This window comes from Corvus moneduloides, chromosome 3, assembly GCF_009650955.1.
Source record: "Corvus moneduloides isolate bCorMon1 chromosome 3, bCorMon1.pri, whole genome shotgun sequence".
Taxonomy (NCBI): Eukaryota; Metazoa; Chordata; class Aves; order Passeriformes; family Corvidae; genus Corvus; species Corvus moneduloides.
This window is the reverse complement of record NC_045478.1, coordinates 26964602-26985334: the sequence shown is the minus strand read 5'-3', so window position 1 is coordinate 26985334 and position 20733 is coordinate 26964602. Positions and strand designations below refer to the sequence as shown.

General features: G+C 36.2%; 1 protein-coding gene across 2 annotated transcripts in view; it reads left to right on the top strand.

Moving 5' to 3' along the window:
* The window catches only part of HMGCLL1 (3-hydroxymethyl-3-methylglutaryl-CoA lyase like 1), a 78645-nt gene that overhangs the window by 1867 nt on the left and 56045 nt on the right, over positions 1 to 20733 (top strand). For both annotated transcript variants that reach the window (XM_032104668.1, XM_032104669.1), the window contains exon 2: positions 20092 to 20169. In XM_032104668.1, the coding sequence (XP_031960559.1) occupies positions 20092 to 20169 (78 nt within the window). The remainder of the gene's footprint in view (positions 1 to 20091; positions 20170 to 20733) is intronic.

Genomic DNA, 20733 nt, shown 5'->3' with positions numbered 1-20733 from the left:
CAAACATCCTCCCTGTGCACATTGATGTGGCTGTGAGCTGCACAGTGCACTAATTAAATCCAGAGTTGGTCACTGTTCATGTTTTAACATTTGCTTCTACTGTGATTTTACATGAATCTGTTTAAATTTCCATTTTTCTCATGTGGATTCTTAAACAACCCACAAAGGTCTTTGTTATGTAGGAGTGCATTCCATACCAATCCTGTTCAAGAAAAAAAGTGTTTCTTGTTATGTGATCTAGAAACTATACTAGCTCAAATAATGGTTGTAAAAAGGTTTGTTGGTCTTTTTTTTATGACCAGTGTATGCAAGATAGTTATGGCAGCACCACTACAATGACATTTATGTGGGTACACTAAGAAATAAAATAGGAAAGGGGGTTTAGGTGCAAGAGCAGTCTCCCGGAAATAATGTTTTCATGGCTGATGAAAATAAAGTTTATTTACTTGCCAAAATATTTTCAGGAGTTCCTCGGGATTTTTCTTTAAACGCCAAGTAAAATGTAAATGTTGCTGCCAGGGCTGTTGTAGAAATAGAATCATTCTATTTTGTCTAAGAACCCCAAATATATAAAAATTTGGTTATATACTGTGCTGACTAATTTGTAAAAGTCCAGGTTTAACCACTTGAAGCTCTACTGCAGGTGAAATAGTAGGTTCTAAAGTGAGTAGTGGGATGTCTTTGTTTTCCCTTATTTTTTCTGTTTCATTTAGCCAACCATTTTTCTGGTATTTTTAGAACCACATTTGACTTTAAAAGATAGAATTCCTTGAGTAGATAAGTTATTGAAAAGGAGAGATGAAAAGTAAAAGATAATTTGGTTAGGTGGCTAAATAGACAGTAAACAGAATTTTCTACTACCTAGTAGAAAGTTACTAATAACTTCTAGTAGAAGTTACTAATAACTATTTCAGTCTTACTAAGACTAGTCTGCATTGCATCAAAAAATTACTGAACACCTGACTAGTCACTGAGGCACGTCATTCCTGTTGCAGTGTGTTCATCTTTCTCCATATTCTTAATTGCTTAACTGTTTGCTTCAGAATGCTTCTGTAATGCTTCATACAAGGAATACAGTTCAGCTTCATTTTCTTAGCATTGCCCCAATGTATATAGTTTTTATTAGTAGTTCTGATTAACTTAGTATTAAAGGTCTGATTTACTTTTACTAAATAAGAGCTATAGTCACATGAGAATTTGTTAAAGACATGGATTTATATCAGAACTGTAAAATGTGCTAGCATCTACTAAGAAAGGAGGTGGCCATAGATACTGCAGTGTTAGGGAGATTTCTGCAGCGATCAGTGTTGTTAGTGATGGTGACTCACTGGATTTGACTGGAGTTTGTAATGTACTTTGTGGTCTGTTTTGTGAAATGATCAGGCTGAGCGGCAGGGAAGGTGTTTGCTGCTGGTGTCCTCTGGTGTAGCAGGGACCTTCTTGCTGGAGAAGAGATGGTCTGAGAGTAACTGACACTGGTCTTATCCTGCAGACTTAATCTTATATTTTCATGTAGGCTAGAATGGAATTTTGATGCACTAGGAATATGCTGAGGACACAGCAGGGAAGAGCTGGATGGCTAAAGAAGTGTAAAAGACTGGGATGAAATTCAAGGATACAGAATGATTAGGTGCTTTGAGACCAATAACCCAAAGTAGAAACTTTGACTTTATTATTAGAATAGATTGAAGAAGAACTTTGTAATATTCACAAATCATAGGATGACTATGAGCTGCCAATATAGCTGTTAAAAAAAATCAAGTTAGGTCCTCAGATAGAGTAGATAAACAATTTCCAGTCAAACAGGGAAATGTTGATGCCATTGCAAAAAACTGCATTTGTTCAGTTTTGGTTAGTCATGTTCAAGAAATTGAATTCCAGCTGGGAGAGGTTAGGTCTTGCACCACTGGAATGGTTGGGAAAAGGAAGGTGAAATGTAAATGGCTTGGGTTTGTCTGATACCTAGCGTTAAGACCTGGAGGATGTGCAGGCAGGGTGGGAAGAAGAGGAATTAGCTGCTTAAAATAAAGGAAGATGTTGCTACCCACAAACACACACTTATAGTCAGTCTATATAATAAATATAAAGTAGAAATTTAAAAGCAAATTATCCATTGGTGGCATTCTTTAGGAGCTTTTTAATCACAGTAATGAGGGTAAAAACCCTTTATGATTTAGGTTTACTAAAAGGATTATATGACGTTGTTTCTGTAGTAGTGAAAATTACTTGATTCTTAGGAGCTTTTAAAGATTATATAAGGAATAGAGGACTAGATATTTAAATGTTTTAAAATAGAGAAAATTCCATGTCCAGTTTTTTAATTACATTTCATGGCTTACAATACTTTGTTAAGGTCAGAGTGTCAACTGATTCGTCTGCCACTTTAAAATGGGGAATCCTACTCTGCAAGAGGGTAGTGGCTAAACATAGCTAAATAACAATCCTCTTTTTCTTAACCCTTGAGTTTATGTACTACTATCTAGGTGTACTAAGGGGTATAGTAAAATAAGAGTATATTAGGAGTCATATGGTTTGGTGAGGGCTGCCTACACCTACAACAAATAAAGCAAAAATAAGACAAAAATAAGACTAGTCTCTTATTCTGCTGGATGTAGCTGTGACTCTAGGAAGTGTAATCTGTCTAAATAATGCTAATGTGTGCTATATTATGTTGTAGGATTTCTGTCACAGACTTAGGCTGTCACACGGAATGCAATATCCAGAATCATTAACAGTTGTTCAGGATACTACCATTGGAAAATTTTATTACTGGAGAGGAACACAAATGCTAGGTGCTAAATAGTAAAATAATGAGCAAAAACTTGGATCCTCTTATTTAGACAGCTAACTTCTGTTTCAGAGCTTTGATTGCAATGATTTATATGCTACGTGCCTAAATACCCAGACTGAAAACGCACGGACTAAGATTCCCTCATCTCCTCACTGCATGATACTCTTGGATCAAGAGATGCGCACAAGTGTCTTACTTTTGCAGTTTTAATTTGCTAGTTTAGATTTTGTAACAGATTGTCATGTTTTAAACATATGCTAGAAACCTCTCAAATTTATTTTTAAAGTAACTCAAGAATAACAACAAAACCCACAGTCCATGTGACAATTATATATGTCTTACTTATGTTTGATTCTTGATTCAAATTACAGCATAAAAATGAGACATATGGTATTATGCAACCTGGGAGGAGACAGCAGATCTCTTTTATTTGAGTCTTTTAGCTACACCTCAGAGCAACTGATTTGAGACATACTGTATTTCATGTTCTTTTTATCTCCATGTAATTATATAGTCCTGGAATAAATTAAGATTTGCAGGCTCTCCTCAAATAACTATTTAGGCTATTTTCATTTTTTAATTTAATATACCTAGTTAAGAAGTACTATAAAAAATTGCTGTCATCAATATTGCAAATTTATTAGTTTACTATGACAATTACAATATGAAAGAAATATATCATTGTTTACATTATTTTTTTTTTTTTTTTTCTGATTTAAATTGCATATAAGTAAAGGAAAAAGAAGGTAGTTATCCTGGATTTTATGTTGCAGAGTTTTTGTTTTTTAACTCTTTCAAAGGATGGCATTATTTAGAGAGAATTAATGAAACCATTATAGAGAAAGTATATTAATTTCATTGGGCAAAGATCTTTTTTTCCTTCTTTCTTTTGCCCACCATTCTTACCTCACTCTGTGTTTTCATCCTGATCTTCCAAGGTTTTCAGATGTGTTGTCTTTCATATAACCCAAGACCAAATAATTGATCACTAAGAGACTGTGAAATTCCTGTTTTCCAGCCCTTCTGTATTCTTCTACATGCAGAGGCCTTGTCAATCCAGAATTCAGTAGATGGATAATTTTCTCAGTGAACACATTACAAGAATGTCCCAAGAATGGGACTTTTTTTTTTTTGCTTTGTTGCAGATTTCAAGGAACATTTATTTTCTTAATGTTCTTAAGATGTAAAGCATACAAAGTTATTATAAAAATAACATAAATAGAATAAAGTAGGAGAGATTATAATTTAATGCTAAATTATAGCAATCTATTAAGTTTGTATCAGCATGCTGTGTTTTTTCTTGTTGAATTTGGAAATGATGAATGACATATGATACATGCTGACCCTGAAGGTAGTAAATAAAACACACTCCCACTGAATTTAACTGGAGTAGGGAGAGTGCAATGCTGAGCTTTTTCTAAAATGTTCTTTGAAGTCAAGAGGAGTTTCCCCTTTAGAAGACCCAGTCACTAGACTCATGCCAACTTTTTCAGTCAGGTATTTTATATGCTGCAGAGTCAGATCTCAAGAACCTTGAAGAGTGAAAGTCCAAAAAGGCTGAGTGCTTGGTTTTTTAGGGGTGCCAAACAGGATGTTCGAAGTTAAGAGGCTGATAATAAAGTGTAGGTTTGACCTAAGTGGAGTCACTGACTTTCAGTTTTTGTATACCATTGGCCTGTAAATACTGGATGGATAACAGGAGCTTTTTAGTTGATAGAGATTTATGCTATACTGGGATTATTAAGGGAGTTTAAGATTTTATAAAAAAGATGGAAATATTGTAAAGGATTTGCTTTGCAAATTTGGGAATTAAAAAAATGCACAAGAAGTTTTTCCTCAGACCCCATATCTGCTTTTTGGTGAGATCCCATTTTTAACTTTTCCCACCTCCATCTCCTTCAAAACCTAAATATGGGCACAGTGATGTTCATTTCCTCCCATGCCAGCTCAAGGAGGAGAACTGATTTAAGACACCCCATGTGTCAAATCATCGTTTTAAAATTCATGCATCTTGAGATCATTCTTTTCTCATTGCTTTGGCTGGGAGTGAAGATAAGTGAATTGCCAAAGATCAATCAGATCCAAATTTAATTCCTACTGAAATAAATGAGTATATCTTTTAATAAGGATCTTATTTACAATTTGTGGATCTTCTGTCTTTTAGTTTTGGTAAGGAAATCTCACCTTAGAAGATTACTGTACCAGCTGGTCAGACATAGAAGTTTCCATAAAGCAAAATACTTGCTGTTCCTAATTAATCAAATTTTCTGCTTTTGAACTGTCTGATGTGATGACTAATAAATAATAGTAACTGTTGTCTCTGTAGTGGCTTGTATCTCACTTTAGGGTTTTTTTTTCACTTAGAAGGAATGCTGAGTACCTAGAATGGTTAAATGTGGAATTCTGGGTACCTCAGATGAAGTTACACTTATTTCTCTACATTTTAATGTTAGGACTATTTTTTGGTGCTTCTGAGGAAAAAGGTAGCTTCAACTCTTGCAGCACTTGGGTTGAAAGATTCACGTATTTGTGGAAGTGTTTGAATTTCAGTTTGTGTGTGAATATCATGCAGTAGGAAACTGGTGCAGTGTAGGTACAGTTCAGAGGTAAAACTGAGTTCACTCTTAATTCTTTCACTACATAAATATTTCAGGTGTTTAAACAAGGTGATGATTCTCTGAAATTTTAAGAACTGAAGACTATTGAGAATCTTTAATGTGTCAAGTATGAAAGAAGTTATGTTTAAAGAAACTGTGGAGGGCTTCAGAAAAGTAGTTATTTAGTACTTCGGGCTGTGTTGAGTTCTCTTTTTTTGTTTAGCTCTCTCATTCACTTAACAAAGGTATAATATTTTCTGTAGCATTCTTCTTAGCCCCCAAATGTGTATTTAAAAAGATAGATGAAGTATGAAAGAGAAATGTGTATTAAAGATGGGTGTGTGGTATTGTGAAGTTCTGGGGAAAGTGTGCCACCTTAAAAGTTTGCCAGTGCGCATGATAGTGCAGATGTGGACCTTGACATACAGTGTCATGAGGTACTATGCACTCAGTAAGGATCATCAATTAATTGAACCTCAGAAAATGCTAGAACAGAAAAATAATAATTTTAAGAATGAGAATAAAAATCAGGCAGAAATTTGTAGGAAAAGGTTCTCTCTGTCTATCTAATATATCCTTCTTCTGTCACTTAGGAAAACTCATCAGGATATTGAAATTCTGAGAGTAGTTGCTTTATTGGTTGATCTGAAATTTTTGAGATAAGAGCATGACCTAAAAAATCAGACTTTCATGCTGTGCTAAATACCCATAAAACAAATTCAGCATTTTTGGTCTTCAGCAAAAGGGAAATATTTTATTACTGCTGTGTTAATGTACACTTATATAGCCCTTTTGGGGTAGAAATGTCAAAATGGTGCACACACTTTAAAATTAAGCAGTTCAGTAGAGATGAGGGATTTTTTCTATTTTGTAATATGGTGATAGGGATGTAACATACAATGAAGAAGAAAAATTTTATTACATAAGACATTATTAATCAGATACATATTTTATTATCTGGTCTTTTAATCAGTCACTTCAGAGGAACCAGAAAACTGCTAAATGCATGGTTTACATTTCAGAAAAATAATTCCAGGGACAGTTTTAAGGGTTGCTTTTCAAACTTAAGTTATTGCAGTTAGAAGTAATCAGCTCATAGCTTTTCTTTTCTTTTACTGGGTTAGGTATCATATCAATGGTGAAGAATTTGATTAACATTTGGGACAAAGTTCTAATCTTGCAAAAGATGGAAAAGATGCTGCAGCTAATAAGAAGGAAATTATACTTACTGTCGGAATGTTGTTGTAGCCAGTATTATTTTTAGATAATTCCCTTGTTAAATGGAGATTTATTTTAGAGTTTGGTGTAAATGAATGAAAGTTACTCCAGTTGTGGCATTACATTTGAATTTATTTGGATTAAATATTCTTACGAGAGTCATTCTCACAGCTCTTGTGACAAAAACACAGATTTATTACATGCAAAAACTGCTAAAAGGTGAGCTGGTGAAAAAACTGTGCTGGGTAGACATTTCTTCTTTGTCTGAGTGGGGTTTTTTTGTCCACAGATGTTAGCTGTTTTGTATGGGAATAAAGGTGTTAGTTTATGAGTTTCTTGGAAAAAGAAGTTTAAAGGCTTTGAATGGATGAGATGTGTGGACTGAAGCGCCAGAGGACATTGCTGGAATGTTAGGTGAAACCCATAGGGAAATAATTCAACAGCAGCATCTGGAAAGGAACTGTATGTGGCTTTAGGGCTTACTTTTAATGCAAGTAGTTAAGATGAGATTAAATATGGGTGTTAGTATGTGAGAAATGGGGGAACAAGGTAAGTGATGAAGGTGTATCATGTGGAACACTGGGATTAGGGAAAAGATTTAACAGAATCCGCAGCTGATCACAGCTGAATTTTTAAAACCTTGGAAACATAATTTGAATTGAACTTTGTGCTGGCTTCATATAAACTAAAGCAGCGTACATGACTATTTTATTGGGCAAAGAGAAGACAGAGTATAGGCCAGTTCATTGGCCTTGCCATGTCACTTTTGCCTGAATGGGATGAATGAAGATGATGGAAAGGTAAGCTACTAAGCCAGCTGGCTGTTGGTAATGCAGACAGGAGTCAGCTGGTGATTGAGAATTTTCTGGTCTCCCTGCCATTTTTGGATATTTATGACTTGATTCAATTTCCTAAGTGCTCTTGTATGGTGCCATGTGAGATGCCCTAAGGTAGCTGAGATAGCTTATAGGGTTGGCAGGTATCAAATAGGATTTGCAGGAGTCTCGTGCTCTCTTGGCACAATGGCTAGAGGTCAAGTTAGATGCATCCCAAATGCACAAGGTGCCTGTAATTAGCCATCTGACTTGTGCCCCTACTGCTTGCTAAGTTGTTTGATATGCTTTTGGCCATTGCTGAGAGTGCTGAGAAGTGGCTTCATTCAGTTGGCCATGCTTCAGTGATGATGCCATTTAAGATGCCCTATAATATCGTCCTTTATCTCCAGCTTCCAAAAAGCTGCAGATCCTGTGTCCTGAATGCTGTGTTTAGGGAACCTTAAGACATTTTATGTGAATATATACATTGACTGTACAGGGATGCCTAGGACACATGTAGACATAACTGTGTAGATACTTAAGTTCAGGTGTTTTAAAGTCCAGTTGAGTCCTATCATTAAGAACATTTCAGGACCTTTTGAGCTTAATGAGTGGTATGGCTACATTGCCATTCAGTTTATAAATAGTACTATCTATTGTCAGTGTTTGGAAAAATCCTTCAGTTAAGATTATGTGTTGTGGTAAAATGAAAGTACAGCTAATAGTAGTACTACTATATATTTTTTCCTTTTTTTTTTCCTTAGTTAACACTGGTCTTATTATGAATTTTACAACAACATGTGTTTCTTTCTCATCAGTTGAGCACTTTATTATCCAGAATATGGAGGCTTAAAAAAAAAATCTTCCGAAATGTGCAAAGTCTAGAAGTGAAAGCAATAAAAAATTAGAAATATCATGATTCTTTTGTCATGACAACCCTTAATCTTTGCAAACAGTCTGACGTGTTATGTTCCCAGTTTGGTTTTGTCTTTGTCATAGTTCCTCCAGTACCAGTATATTTTCTTGTACTTGTTCCACTTCACTGTTTTCAGGTTTGCATGATTAGAATGCGCTAAAATTACTATTACGTTACTATTAACTGTAATAAATTGGAAATTTAACCAGTACAGAAGATGCCATGATATATCATTATTATATGAGTATTTTTTAGTAAGGTCATAGAAAGTAATATTTATTTAAGTGTTTATTGAAAAACTATCAACTTATATTTACGTTTTTAAAATTTCATATGAGGAAAATTTTTTATGCCTTTAATTATTTTCAGCAAAATAGGAAGTAAATTATATTCTTTAAATATGCTCACATTTGACTAATTTCATTGTGAAAATGGAAGATTTTTATAACATCAAAATGGCATAGTGTTCAAGTTATAATTTCCTTACCATTATTGGGAAATTATTATGGTAACACTTTACAGATGTTATTTTTCTAAAGAGCTTTACAAACTTTAAATTCTCATGAAGGATGAGTTGCCAACAGTGATGAAATAGATAGCCATTAAAATACTGTCATTTTAATTAGTGTCTTTTGGAAAGAGAACTATGGAAAACATAGTGGGGGGCCACCTGTACTTGAATTCATGATTTACTTGATCTTTTAGGCCAACCTTTGGACAGAAGGTGATTTTGGTTGCAGTAGTAATTGAGAATGGTTGATTTACTTTCAGCTTTTTATTTTAATTCTTAAAGTTCTATGCATAACTCACTTTTATGGAAAATGAATTATTTAGAGAGACTTATCTGATAGGATGGATGGGCTGAATTGTCAGTATATTCATTCCCATCCCCCCCCCCCCCCCCCCCCCCCCCCCCCCCCCCCCCCCCCCCCCCCCCCCCCCCCCCCCCCCCGATATCCCAAAGTGTTTGCAAATTGCTTGCACATGTTGGATTTGTAATGATGATCATGCCTCTGCTTTTTCAATGTGTGTGGAAAAACACCACTCTTTCTCCTTCTAGAATTCTGTCTTTAGTCTTGCCGGTAAAACACCGTACACACCATAATACTATTACCATAAATAATAGTAAAGGAAAGTGTGGGAGGTTTTGGCTCCAGTGTCATCAGTATGCTGTTGATCTCCGTTCTCTGTATCCTTTTCATCCAGCCCAGATGGCAGAGTATAATTGCTTTTCCAGGCTTTGACCAAGATAGGGATATGGATATGGATGAAAGTGAGTTGGCTGTAAATCAGCTTGGTTAATGGAGAAATGCTGATTGTTAGCCAAGGGAAGCATTTAGGGAAATAGAGAAAGGTAATGTATACGCCATGTTCTGAAAATACATTTTTAATTTTTGCTAAAGTGACTGGCTGTGTTGGCCTCCTGTTAATAGCAGAGGTCTCTAGTACCATTTGTTATTGATTTCATTGTAACACAAGTCTAACTGTGGTTGCCTACGCCTCTACTACCACCTGACTCTGCTAATAGATTCCTTGATCATTATTTTTCAAGTTATCAAAAATTGTCTGTGACTACAGCACATTTATGTGCTTTTTTAGGTTGTTAGCTCTAATTTGGGTATTCAGATCTCTGTGATTCCACGTACTCTACATTTGTTGACAACAGCAACAAATAGTTTTTAGAAGGTGTCAAGTCATCATATTTAGATAATTTAGATAATTTAGAAAGTTCAGTCTCATCCAGGAGACTGTTATTTGACAAATGTGTCTTATTATTTTTGTTCTGTCAGGTTATGAATGATTTTATGTAAAATACAGATATGAATATTAAAGAAGGTATTTCTTTGTTTTCAAAGGTAGTGAACAATCTTTGTGCTTGATTTTATCTTTCTGAGTGTTTGTCCTGTAATGCTACTTCTTTTTTTTTGAGAGCATCCAACATCATGACAGAGAATTAGACATGGTTTCCAGTTACTCCTAGAACTACCTGCTGCTTGTATTAGACACTCAGTCTCCAGTTCCTGAAGTTTCCTTCTTTGAAGAGCTGTCAGAAGAGCAGTTGTGTTAGCCTGCCATATGCCTGTGGAATTTTCTGACCTACTGGAGCTTGCATTTGGTAAATTTTAAGCCATGACCACCAGAGATGTTTGTGTGATTCTGTACGTTTGTGTGACTCTATACTGACTGTAATAAGTTGTTGTCCTTGGCCACATAGTTAGAACGTAGCATGGACTGTCATGATTTTGATGATCACAATTTAAAATGTATAACATATATAATTCAAGTGTTCACAGTTCTTACCTTTGCTTACTAAAGGGGAAAGCTTCTGGGGGTCTGTAACTATCTTCACATCAAAATCTCTTTTATGTATATTTTCCAGTATTGAAGTTAAGAAAATAACAAAAAAAGTCTAAATTATTAATAAATCTTAAATGTTGATAATTATATGCTTATGTTTCCCCATATTTATTTATATTATTTGAAATATTACTAGAAATTGTTTTTTATGAATGTTTATATTAATAGATTTTGCTCATGACTATGATGTCAAGTGGGAAATACTGCTTTATTGATTTTTTATCCAACATAGCCTTTACTGTGTCCCTGAAATAAATCCACCAGTTAAGTTGTTTGCTATCATTTCACCATATCTATGCTTTGCACAGTTTTGGGGTTGGAAAGCTATATAGGAGAAGTTACAAAGTGAGGATTTAGTCAGGACCAAAGCTAAAGAATATGGGCTAACAATTCATGGTTTTATATCCTGCTACTCAGAAAAGCACTTGCCCAGCATAGTAGTTCAGTGTAGCTTGTCAGCTTTGGAAGAAACACTGTTAGATTTTGTGTTCTCCTCAAATAATGGAGAGATCAAGAAGAAAATCTAGTTTATGAAGAAACTGAAAAGATCATAAAGAAATACAGAATAATATTGTTGCAAGATCAGTATGGTAACCCATGTAATTTGTGTGACTAAGAGTAGTAGTTTCAGAATGCATTCCAAAGCCAGGACATGGTAAAAATACCAGTCAAGAATCTTTGAGCCTGTTTACTACTTCTGAACTCAGCACTTCCTCCTGAAAGGGGAAAATGAACCTAAGAAGGAACATGAGTTTAGTCTTCAGTGTGATATGAAAAGTACAACAGAAAACAACTTTCATCCTCTCATGCATTTAAAAATGTATTATTATTATATTTTATTCTTATGCTCTTAAAGTAAAAGTAGACACCTCCAAACAGTATTCAAATACATGACTACCCTGTCAATTAAACAAAACAGACAGTGCCAGGGTTTCAGTTTATGTGTGTTCATAGTTCAAGCTGAGTTCACTTCAATTGGTTATATGAGGCAAATTGTGTATTGGAGGCAGCTGCAGGTTCTGGTTTCCCATCCATTAAGGACATCCACTGTAAGCAAAAGAGTAAACTACAAATCATAGAAAATAATCAGCAGGTGTTTCACCCAAAGTATGTGAGAGCTGATCTCTTCTGATCTAATATAAAGAAAATAGTCTGGGAAGTGAGGAATTCCTCCTGTTCCCTCTCTTAGACTCATGTGGACAGAGACTATATTCATTTATTAACTCTGTAGCTCATTAGAAAATGTGCTATTTTGTGTTTGTCTGAAAGAAATGTTCTTTCTTATACAAAGGAGTTCCTTATTTGTTTTGCTACATCTCATTGCATTTTGCTAAGATCAGGGAAGTACGGTGCTGTGAAACTGGTTTGCAGACTTAGTACCTCTGTGGCAATTGTCTGCGCAATAGGTGATTTAGCACAATTGCATATTATGCTTCAGTGTTCTCTTTTATGATCATGATTCTGTTTGTGTATCAGACAGAGCTCTTTTACTATTAATTGGATTTTGGTGTATTTTTTCATGTCAAACCCTTGTTTGTTGCTTGAATAAGACATTATTCTTTGGGATTACTGTCATAGCATCTAATGGCTGTAGCCTCCAGTGGATAAGGAGATAAATCAGAGAGAGTTAATACACAAACCACTAACTTTCAGATGTATTTTATGAGTGCTGCTACTCTAATCTGAAAAGTGTGATAATTCTGGCCTCCATCAACAAAGCTTATCCTTAGGGTGCTAGGCATTAACAACTACTACACTTTCATTTTAGGTGCAACTGGTAGAAGGGGGCAGAGAAAGGGAGAAATAGGCTGCATTCTAATCCCAACATTTTTTACTAGGGTAAAGAAATACTCAAGGAGTATTTATCTAAACTGTGTGTTAAGGGGCATGGTTCAGATATTACAATGAATCCTAGAAAAAGGAATTTCTCTGTTGGACAGGGAGCAGTGAGGGCCAGCAGCTCCCTAAGGGAGGGACCTGAGGGTAGTTACAGGCAGGTCTCCAGGCAGTCCCACCATAGCTAAGTGGGGTGAGAAGGGTAGGCCTAGAGGTGGTATCCTAGAGGGTAGGCCTAGAGAGGGTTCAAGCACAAGTCCAGGTCATTGGGTGAGTTTGTGGTGTTAAGGGAGGTCCAAGGTTACAGCTGGGAGTGCAGATCAGTGAGTCATGGGCAGGATTCGGTCCAGCGGTGGTTAACAGAGTTGGCCATGCAGCCCTGTGCCTGTCAGGCATGTCCATAGTGATGAGAGAGATCCAAGGTCAAACTGTAAAGTCAGTCCATGGGTCTAGGTCTGGATCTATGTGAATGCTCTGTTTACAGAGGAGTCATGGGAAAACAAGGAGGTAAGAATTAAGTTGGTCTGATTTGCTTCTAAGATGTAGTTTGAGCAGAAGAATAGAGGTCATGCCAGTTGCTCCAAAGAGATGCTCTGAAATGACTTAGTATCCTCTTCATTGGACTGGTGCTACCTGAGTATTCATGTGCTATATGATGCATTTCATATACCTGAAAAATTGTTGATACATAAGATATCAGTTGCTGAGAGTATATTTTGGATTGAAATTGTCTGCAACAAACAGTGAAGTTACTTACTTTCTTTTATATATTTATCTGTATTCCAGTTTTTCAGTGAGAAAGCATTTAATGGCAAAGGTGAAATCAGCAGCAGGATGGATTGGGAATCATGTCAGCAAGGAAGGCTGAAAACTTGATTTAGAATGATGGAAAGAATAAATTGCCGACTGAGTTCTTGGAGGAACTCAAAAGAGGTTCCTCTGATTTCTCTTGGTAACTCATTAGGTGACACATAGTTCATCTGAGGAAAATGTTTGCTTGGGATTACAACATCTGAATGAAAACATAAATAGGTATCTACAACATCTGATGTTCCTGTGATAGCCACTGCAGACATAGGACAGGACTCAATTGTCTAAACATAGGTGCCTAATGCCATTTGAAACACAAAGGATATATGAGACATCCTTCTGGGGCAGTGATATTCTACACATTGTAAAACGCACAAGAGACCTATGCCCTTCTAGAGTGGCATTCAGTTCCTAAAAGTTAAACAAACCTGGCAACCAAGATCATCAGCCACTAGGTGTGAACCTTAGGATGACCTGACTTATTCTTTATCTCCATCAGCCATATTGGAGCTTCTTCAGCTGAAATGGCAGTTTAGACATCTGTTATGCCTTCATACACATGCATGGGGGGAACCATTTAAAAGCTCAGTTTGTTGCCTAACAGATGTGTCTAATGCCATTTGAGATGCCCTCCAGTGTAAAGACATCTTGATAGATTTGAAGTGAGACCTGCAGTAAATGGACAAAGTGGGAGCCCTGCCCTTTCTGAGCAGCACTTGGAGGCCAGAAGTCATCCAGAATGACTCTAGGTGCATCTATTAAGGCATCATCAATGAGCTGAGGTTTCTTAACCTTGAGCTGAATACCAGTCTTAAACCTTGTCTTCTGTAGCTTTGGAAGACCTATTCTAAAGGATTTTCAAAAGGAATAGAGATATATAGATGGTATTTTGCTTTTTAAGATTTGTAACTATGTCCATGAGTAGTGTAGTTGTGTGTGACTTGAATGTTCTAGTTTTGTATAAGAATAGTATTTTTAACACAGCAACATTTTTTTTAATCTCTGGGGCATTCTTTATTAGTATCATTTGTTGCCAGTTGATTTGCCAGTTCATCAGAATGCCAGTTCATCAAATATCATTTGATTTGCCAGTTCATCAGAACACTTGACGGAGTTATTTTTTTTCCAAATCTTAATTTCTGTTTTCCAAATAAAAGTAATTTTTCTTTCTTTATTAGTTAATATTATTTGTACTTTATGACCTCTGTCTTTACCGTTAAAGTCCTCTTTGTAAACAGGATTAGGTCAAACAACTGGCCACTCCAGCAGCATAAGCATTCATAGTTCAGTTTAAAATCATATTTCTTATCTTTTCATATGAATGAGTTTTATTATAAACAACCCTGCAACAATAAGAAGTAGTATACTAGCAGATTATACTGGAATTTAATAGTTAATGTAAATGACAGTAGAAATGTTAAGCCTATTACTTTACCATAGAAATCCCTAGAGTGAATTCTCATTCAGTTCAGACAATCTCTTGATATATGTAAATCACTACTCTTTCATGAGCTCAAACAAGCCTTCTGGGCTCAACAATTATTTGGTTTATTCCAAGTAAGTTAACTCCACACTTAACTAATTTTATTCTGTAATGATTTACTTGCATTTTATATTTTGCCCTCCCGTGGACAATCTCCAGTGGATTGAATTATTTTTTGAAGTAGGAAATCACAATATTTCTACTCATTAAGTGCCAGGCTACTGTTTTATCTATGACAGCCTAGTTTATAGCCCAGGATCAGTTTTGCTATTTCATTTTCTTACTTAGTCAGTCAGCATCAGAAACAATATGGAGAGTCCTAAGTGTTATCTTATGTATTGCTTTTATTGAAATGCATCTGCTGTGTCAATGGAATTCTGTACTCTGTTGTAATTGCTTTGTTTGTGGTATATCTGTGTTAACATTCAGGTCATGCATATGAAGTGATATAGTAAGAAAACTTCATTTGATGAAAGATTCTCAGGGGTTGAGAGTTTTTGCTAGTCGTGGTCTGTTCATGGTTATTCTCCCAGTGGTCATGTCAGCAGCATACAGCAGAAGTTCTAGAATGAATCCTCAGTTTATCTTTACTGAGGGATATTCTTCAGGTGCATCCCACTGGTTTTTGAATCTTCTCAATTTTTTTTTTTTTTTACTAGGCTGGGTATTAATATGTTTCATATCTGCCTTCCAGTAGTGTGAACAATGTGAACAAAGATTTTAATTTCTTCCTGTTTATTTTCTCTATGTCTTGTAAAGTTTAGAGTCATCTGTGTGTTCAGAAGATTGACCACTGTTTCCTTTGTTCTCCTTCCAGCAATCATATTATTTATCTTAGAGCCTTCTCCTGGTTTTTGGGCATTTTTCCATGTCACTGCAGATATACATTATGGAATTACGATGCCACCTCCCTGCTGATTCCTGTTGAAAACTGCTTTTCTGAGTAATTCTTTGTATGAGACGGACCTGCCTTTGTTCAGTTGTCCTCTGTGCCAGAACACCACCTTGTGGAAAAGGAAAACAGAGCTTTAGCTTGCTCGGTTAGAAGGATTAAAAAGGCCTGAAGCTCCAGATCCTTCTCCCTTACTTCTGTGTTCTTTCAGTTACATTTGAGAAGCTCTGGGTAATATTTGCCATTGCTGTTTCTGCCCATGTGAATGACCTTCATGGAATAAAAATCAGAATGCTGAAAGAACCTCAGCACCTTTAGTAGCAGTAGTGAAGCAAAGACAGAGCTTTAAAAAGTGTTTATTTAATTTGTTTACATTTATTGTTACATTAAGGAGATTATACTGCTTTAATTAGGACTTACTAGGGTTTTCTGTAATGAACCTAAATTTGCAGCTATTTATAGCTGAGAGAAAATGTTTCCATACAGAAATTTGGCATTCAATGTCTCAAGCTAAATGGTTTGGTTTTCCTTTTTCTATTTCTTTTAAAAATACTCTTTGGCTGCATTCTGTTTTGAGGGAGGCAATTTTTTTTGTGGTTTTATATGCTTTTTGTGCTTCCTTGGCAAGGCTTGATACATGGAAAAACAAATTTTCCAGGCTCTTAGTCTTTTATGTCAGCTATTTCCTTTTTGATGTTTAATACATGATGCTCTGGTGGTCATTACTTTTTAACAGAGACCCTGTATTATTCAAGAAGCAGTCACCCCTAAATATTTGCCATAACTACTTTTCATATATTGTTTCATAAAAATGGTTCATATAGTTGAATTTAGGAAATATTTTTTCTGGGAAAAAATTGTATATCTGACATGTTTAGTGGTACTAAAATTGGTACTTGTGTATTTCTACAAAGTTCACAATTTCTCATTAATTTAAAATATAAAAACTGTTTTAAATTTTTCTGTTTATTTCTATTTTCTGATTAGTATCTGTAGGCCATTTGATGCCATACTTGAAGGTGTTGAAATTCTCTAAGTTGGTCTTGTTTGTTCAAAAAATCATTCCTTTTACCCAGGGGTGTGGTGTACATTTGAAATGCTCCAGTTGTTAGAGTTTGGGGAAATCAGTCCTTCAATTCATGAAGCCCAAGTCCTGGTTAAGGTCTGATGCCATCCAAATAGTAAACAGAGAAGTATTTAAACTCTGCCTAAGTTCTTACAGACTTCAGTGTGTTCTGTGCATTTGAAGCTTGACTAGGGAGTGAGTGCAGATGGCATTGAGCCTGGCACAGAATATGACTCGTGGCTCAGGCAACTTCTTCAGATGTAATTTAAGTAATATCCAGATATTCTGCAAGTGTGGCACTGTGATCAGAAAACTTCCTAGAAAGTGGAGTCTGCTTTTTCTTCCCAACAGCATTGTCAAGTACGTATTTCTTTCTCTCTTAGAAGAATGTCCCAACAGCTAGTTACCAAGTATTCATTCATAGGACAGGTGAGATTCCTTTACTCCTTGGATTCAGCTTGGGCCACAGAATAGAGGAATTAGCTAGAGTCACTTTAGCAGAAGATGATACATATACTCTTATAGTCTTAAATTTGTTTCTGAGTTCTATCCAGCAGCTATGGACTGTAAAATGTATAAATAGTATACAGGGGCCTGAACCTAAGTATTCTGCCTGTCTTTGACTTGCTTGTTATCTGAGCTTCAGCAATGCAGCACAAGAGAAATTACTAGTTATGCTGGGGAGAAGGATGATCAGAACATAATTTGTGAGATGAATAAGAAACTGGCTGAGGAGGAAATAAGAGATAATCTGGAAAGCAGATTTATTAGACTGGAAAGACATTGCTGGTGGAGTTCCTCCATGTTTTTTCAAAACATCTTTCTTCTATAGCACTAATCCAATTTTTTTTAGATAATATATGTTTGTACTATAATAAGGTAATGATGTTAGTCCAAAAGTTTTCACAAGAAAGTATCAAGGTAGTAATATCTGCTGATAATAGAAAGAGAGGAGTCATTTTCAATACAACACTGGATGCCACACAGGAGAAACTGAGTGACATTGAAGATAGGAGAAATCAATGTACCATAAATAAAATTAGATTAAATACAATGCAAAGACTCTTCTGGACTCAGAGCCAAGAAGTTTACTCTAAGCTGTTAGTTCATCAGCTTGAAGGGTGTAAGGATTTGTCTGTCTGTAGTACTGCCTTGAGTTTCCAGTATGTGGGAGTCATTCCCTGTGTGGTTCTCAGTGTTGTTCTCACTCCAAGAACGGTGAACTCAATTTGGGGCTGAATAGTGAACAGGAAGGCTATAGAGAAAATCAGGGGCTGAAAGGCCTGGACTATGGTTCAAAGAGATTGTATATCTGTAATATCACAGACAAAAAAATAAAAACCAATACTTGAATGCCTTTCTGCAATATCCCCTCCAAACTTTTGACCCCTATGAACTCCAAGAGCTGCAGATATCACCTGATGTGACTGCATCTGTTCTGAAAAGACAGGTACTGCTCTTGATTTCCACAAAAGTTTTGCCACAGTAGGCACTAAATAGAATTTACAAGATTTGGCCTAGAAATTGAACATTTTTGCTCTCAAAGTTTTATTGAAATTTTTCATGCTCTAAATTAAGCTTCGGGTTACATAATCTATTTTAGCTCCCTTTTTATTTTCCAGTCACAGCTTCAGTCACAGCACAGCTGTGGCATTTGTCTTGCAACAAGAAGGATCTGATAATCATGAAATAACCCACATTTATGCCTGTAGTACTGAAGCAGTGCCGTATTTGTGAAAATAAATTAAGAGGAACAATATGCAGCAGATGTGAAGGTTTTACCTTTACATTTAAGTAGGTTTATACTGTCAGTGAGTGTGGGCTTAGCAGGGCCTGACAGAATTTCAACTTACCAGATGTTCCATGTGATCAAATAGATGCTATACAGCTGTTTCCCATTCTTTTCACCAGGCTCAGATAAATACAGTAAATGATCTGAAATATATTTATTGTATTTTGGCAACTCCTGCAGAGAATTGCCCACAGGCCCCAAGAATGCAGGGAGAAATGAAGGGTACTCATAGGCATGCTCATTTTCCATTCCTGAGGAGAAATTAGCAGCCATTTGGTTGAAACAACCCTGATGATACCAGTCAGGGAGGAATAAAATGTGAGTTTGGTTGTTGATGTTGTGAGATGAGTGGCTGTATTTACAGAGTGTCTCCGGTCTGGGGGAGCTGTTACTCCCGTGAGTGGGAGCTGTCCCCCTGTGCTGACAGTGTCGCCCATCCAGTGGTGTTAACTCCTGGGAGAAGTGGGGGTTCAGTGGAGCAGCTGTCCTGCAGGAACCTTGTGCTAATAATCCCAGCTCACGCTTTCAACACGGCAAAGGAGAACTGGTTTGGTTTCTGTCCTCAGTGCAATACAGAAAACAGGGTATTTCCAGAGCTCCTGGCAGGGCTGCCTGTGTCCCTCGTGCCCTCCTGGGCATGGACAGAGTGCCCTAAATTAGCCACGGGGTGTGTTTTTAAGGGCACACAGCCTTTGGGGTTCAATCCAGCCAACTGCTCTGAACTGTTTCAAGACTTAAAAGGCCCAGTTTACATTACCTGCCACACCTGTCAACTTGATTCAATAACAGAGCAGCTAAATAATAAAAAAGGAAGTTTCATTTCCCTTCACCTGCTTTTCTGTTCTCATTTCTCCTTCCTCCCCATCCCGTTCCCCATGCTCTCCTTAGCCCTTTGACCTTACTGCTGCCTTCCTTTCCTCCCGTCCCCATCAGCCTCCTGCCTTTCCATAGCTGCTTGTACACCTGAAAAATTCTTCTTATCTACTAGAAGCTTTCCTTATTCTCCTTTAAATCCTTTTTTAAAACCTTCATCTTCAGCCAGAGAAATAACTTTCATTTTTCATTAATAATCTCTTTAACATTTCTTGACTGCTATGTTATTTTCAGATTTATAGCCAAATCTTGCAAATGTTTACAGAGAAGTACCTGCTAAGTTAAATTGAGAACATTCAGTTATAAGTTTGGAGGACTGGATCGTTCATTGGAAAGATTTTTGAAATGGAAATATTTCTCACTGTTAAACTCAATGTTCATTTACGGTTCTATATACATTTTTAAGAAACCTTTGTGACCTCAAAGGAGCAGGGGAACATTCACTAACTTCTGTTTTTAACTTTTATTCCTTAGGTCAAGGTGTGGAACATGTTCTCACAGATTTTTAAGTGCCCTGAGCAAACTTAAAGTTGACAATATGACTTTATACTCAGAATCATATGAAAGGACAAGTACAAGCTGTACCTTTTGATCTTGGTTACCTTAATTGTTTTGTTTTTCAAACAATTTGATTTTTATTTCAGGAACCTCAAGCATTTGGACTGCCTGAGTACATAAAGATTGTAGAAGTTGGGCCAAGGGATGGATTACAAAATGAAAAGGTAACTTTTCTCTTTTTCGTGTGTGCTTTGACATGGACGTTAGTGTTATTTTCATTGTGTAGAACATGTACATCCTGCTAATTAGGTTTCTTCCATTTTTTATTATTAAATATATCTATTTCTTTTCGTATTGATAACTTTTCTTTATATTAGAATAAAAGTGTATTCCTATTTACACAGCTTTTAAATCATATAATTTCTTTCTATACTTGGCTACCTAGCCTTTCTGTTACTTAACATTTCTTTTTGCTGGAATTTGTCTTGTCAGTCAATAACATTCTGTCATTACATAATTGGTAAACACTATGAAATGCTGGCTATCTTTGTAACTTGTGTTTCTGCTTCAAGTGCTAATATAGAAGGAATAGTAAAATAGGTTTTATCATGCTTCCTGCTAAAGAGACACGGGAGAAAAATGTTACTCTTTTGATAGCATTATTTGCCTGAAGGGTGGTAGGGAAGCATGGAAGAAGATTGAAAGAGATTATAGGGTACATGTATTGAAACAGTCATCTATTTCCACAAACTGGAGGATAAGCTCACATAGTCATTGGTACTGATACC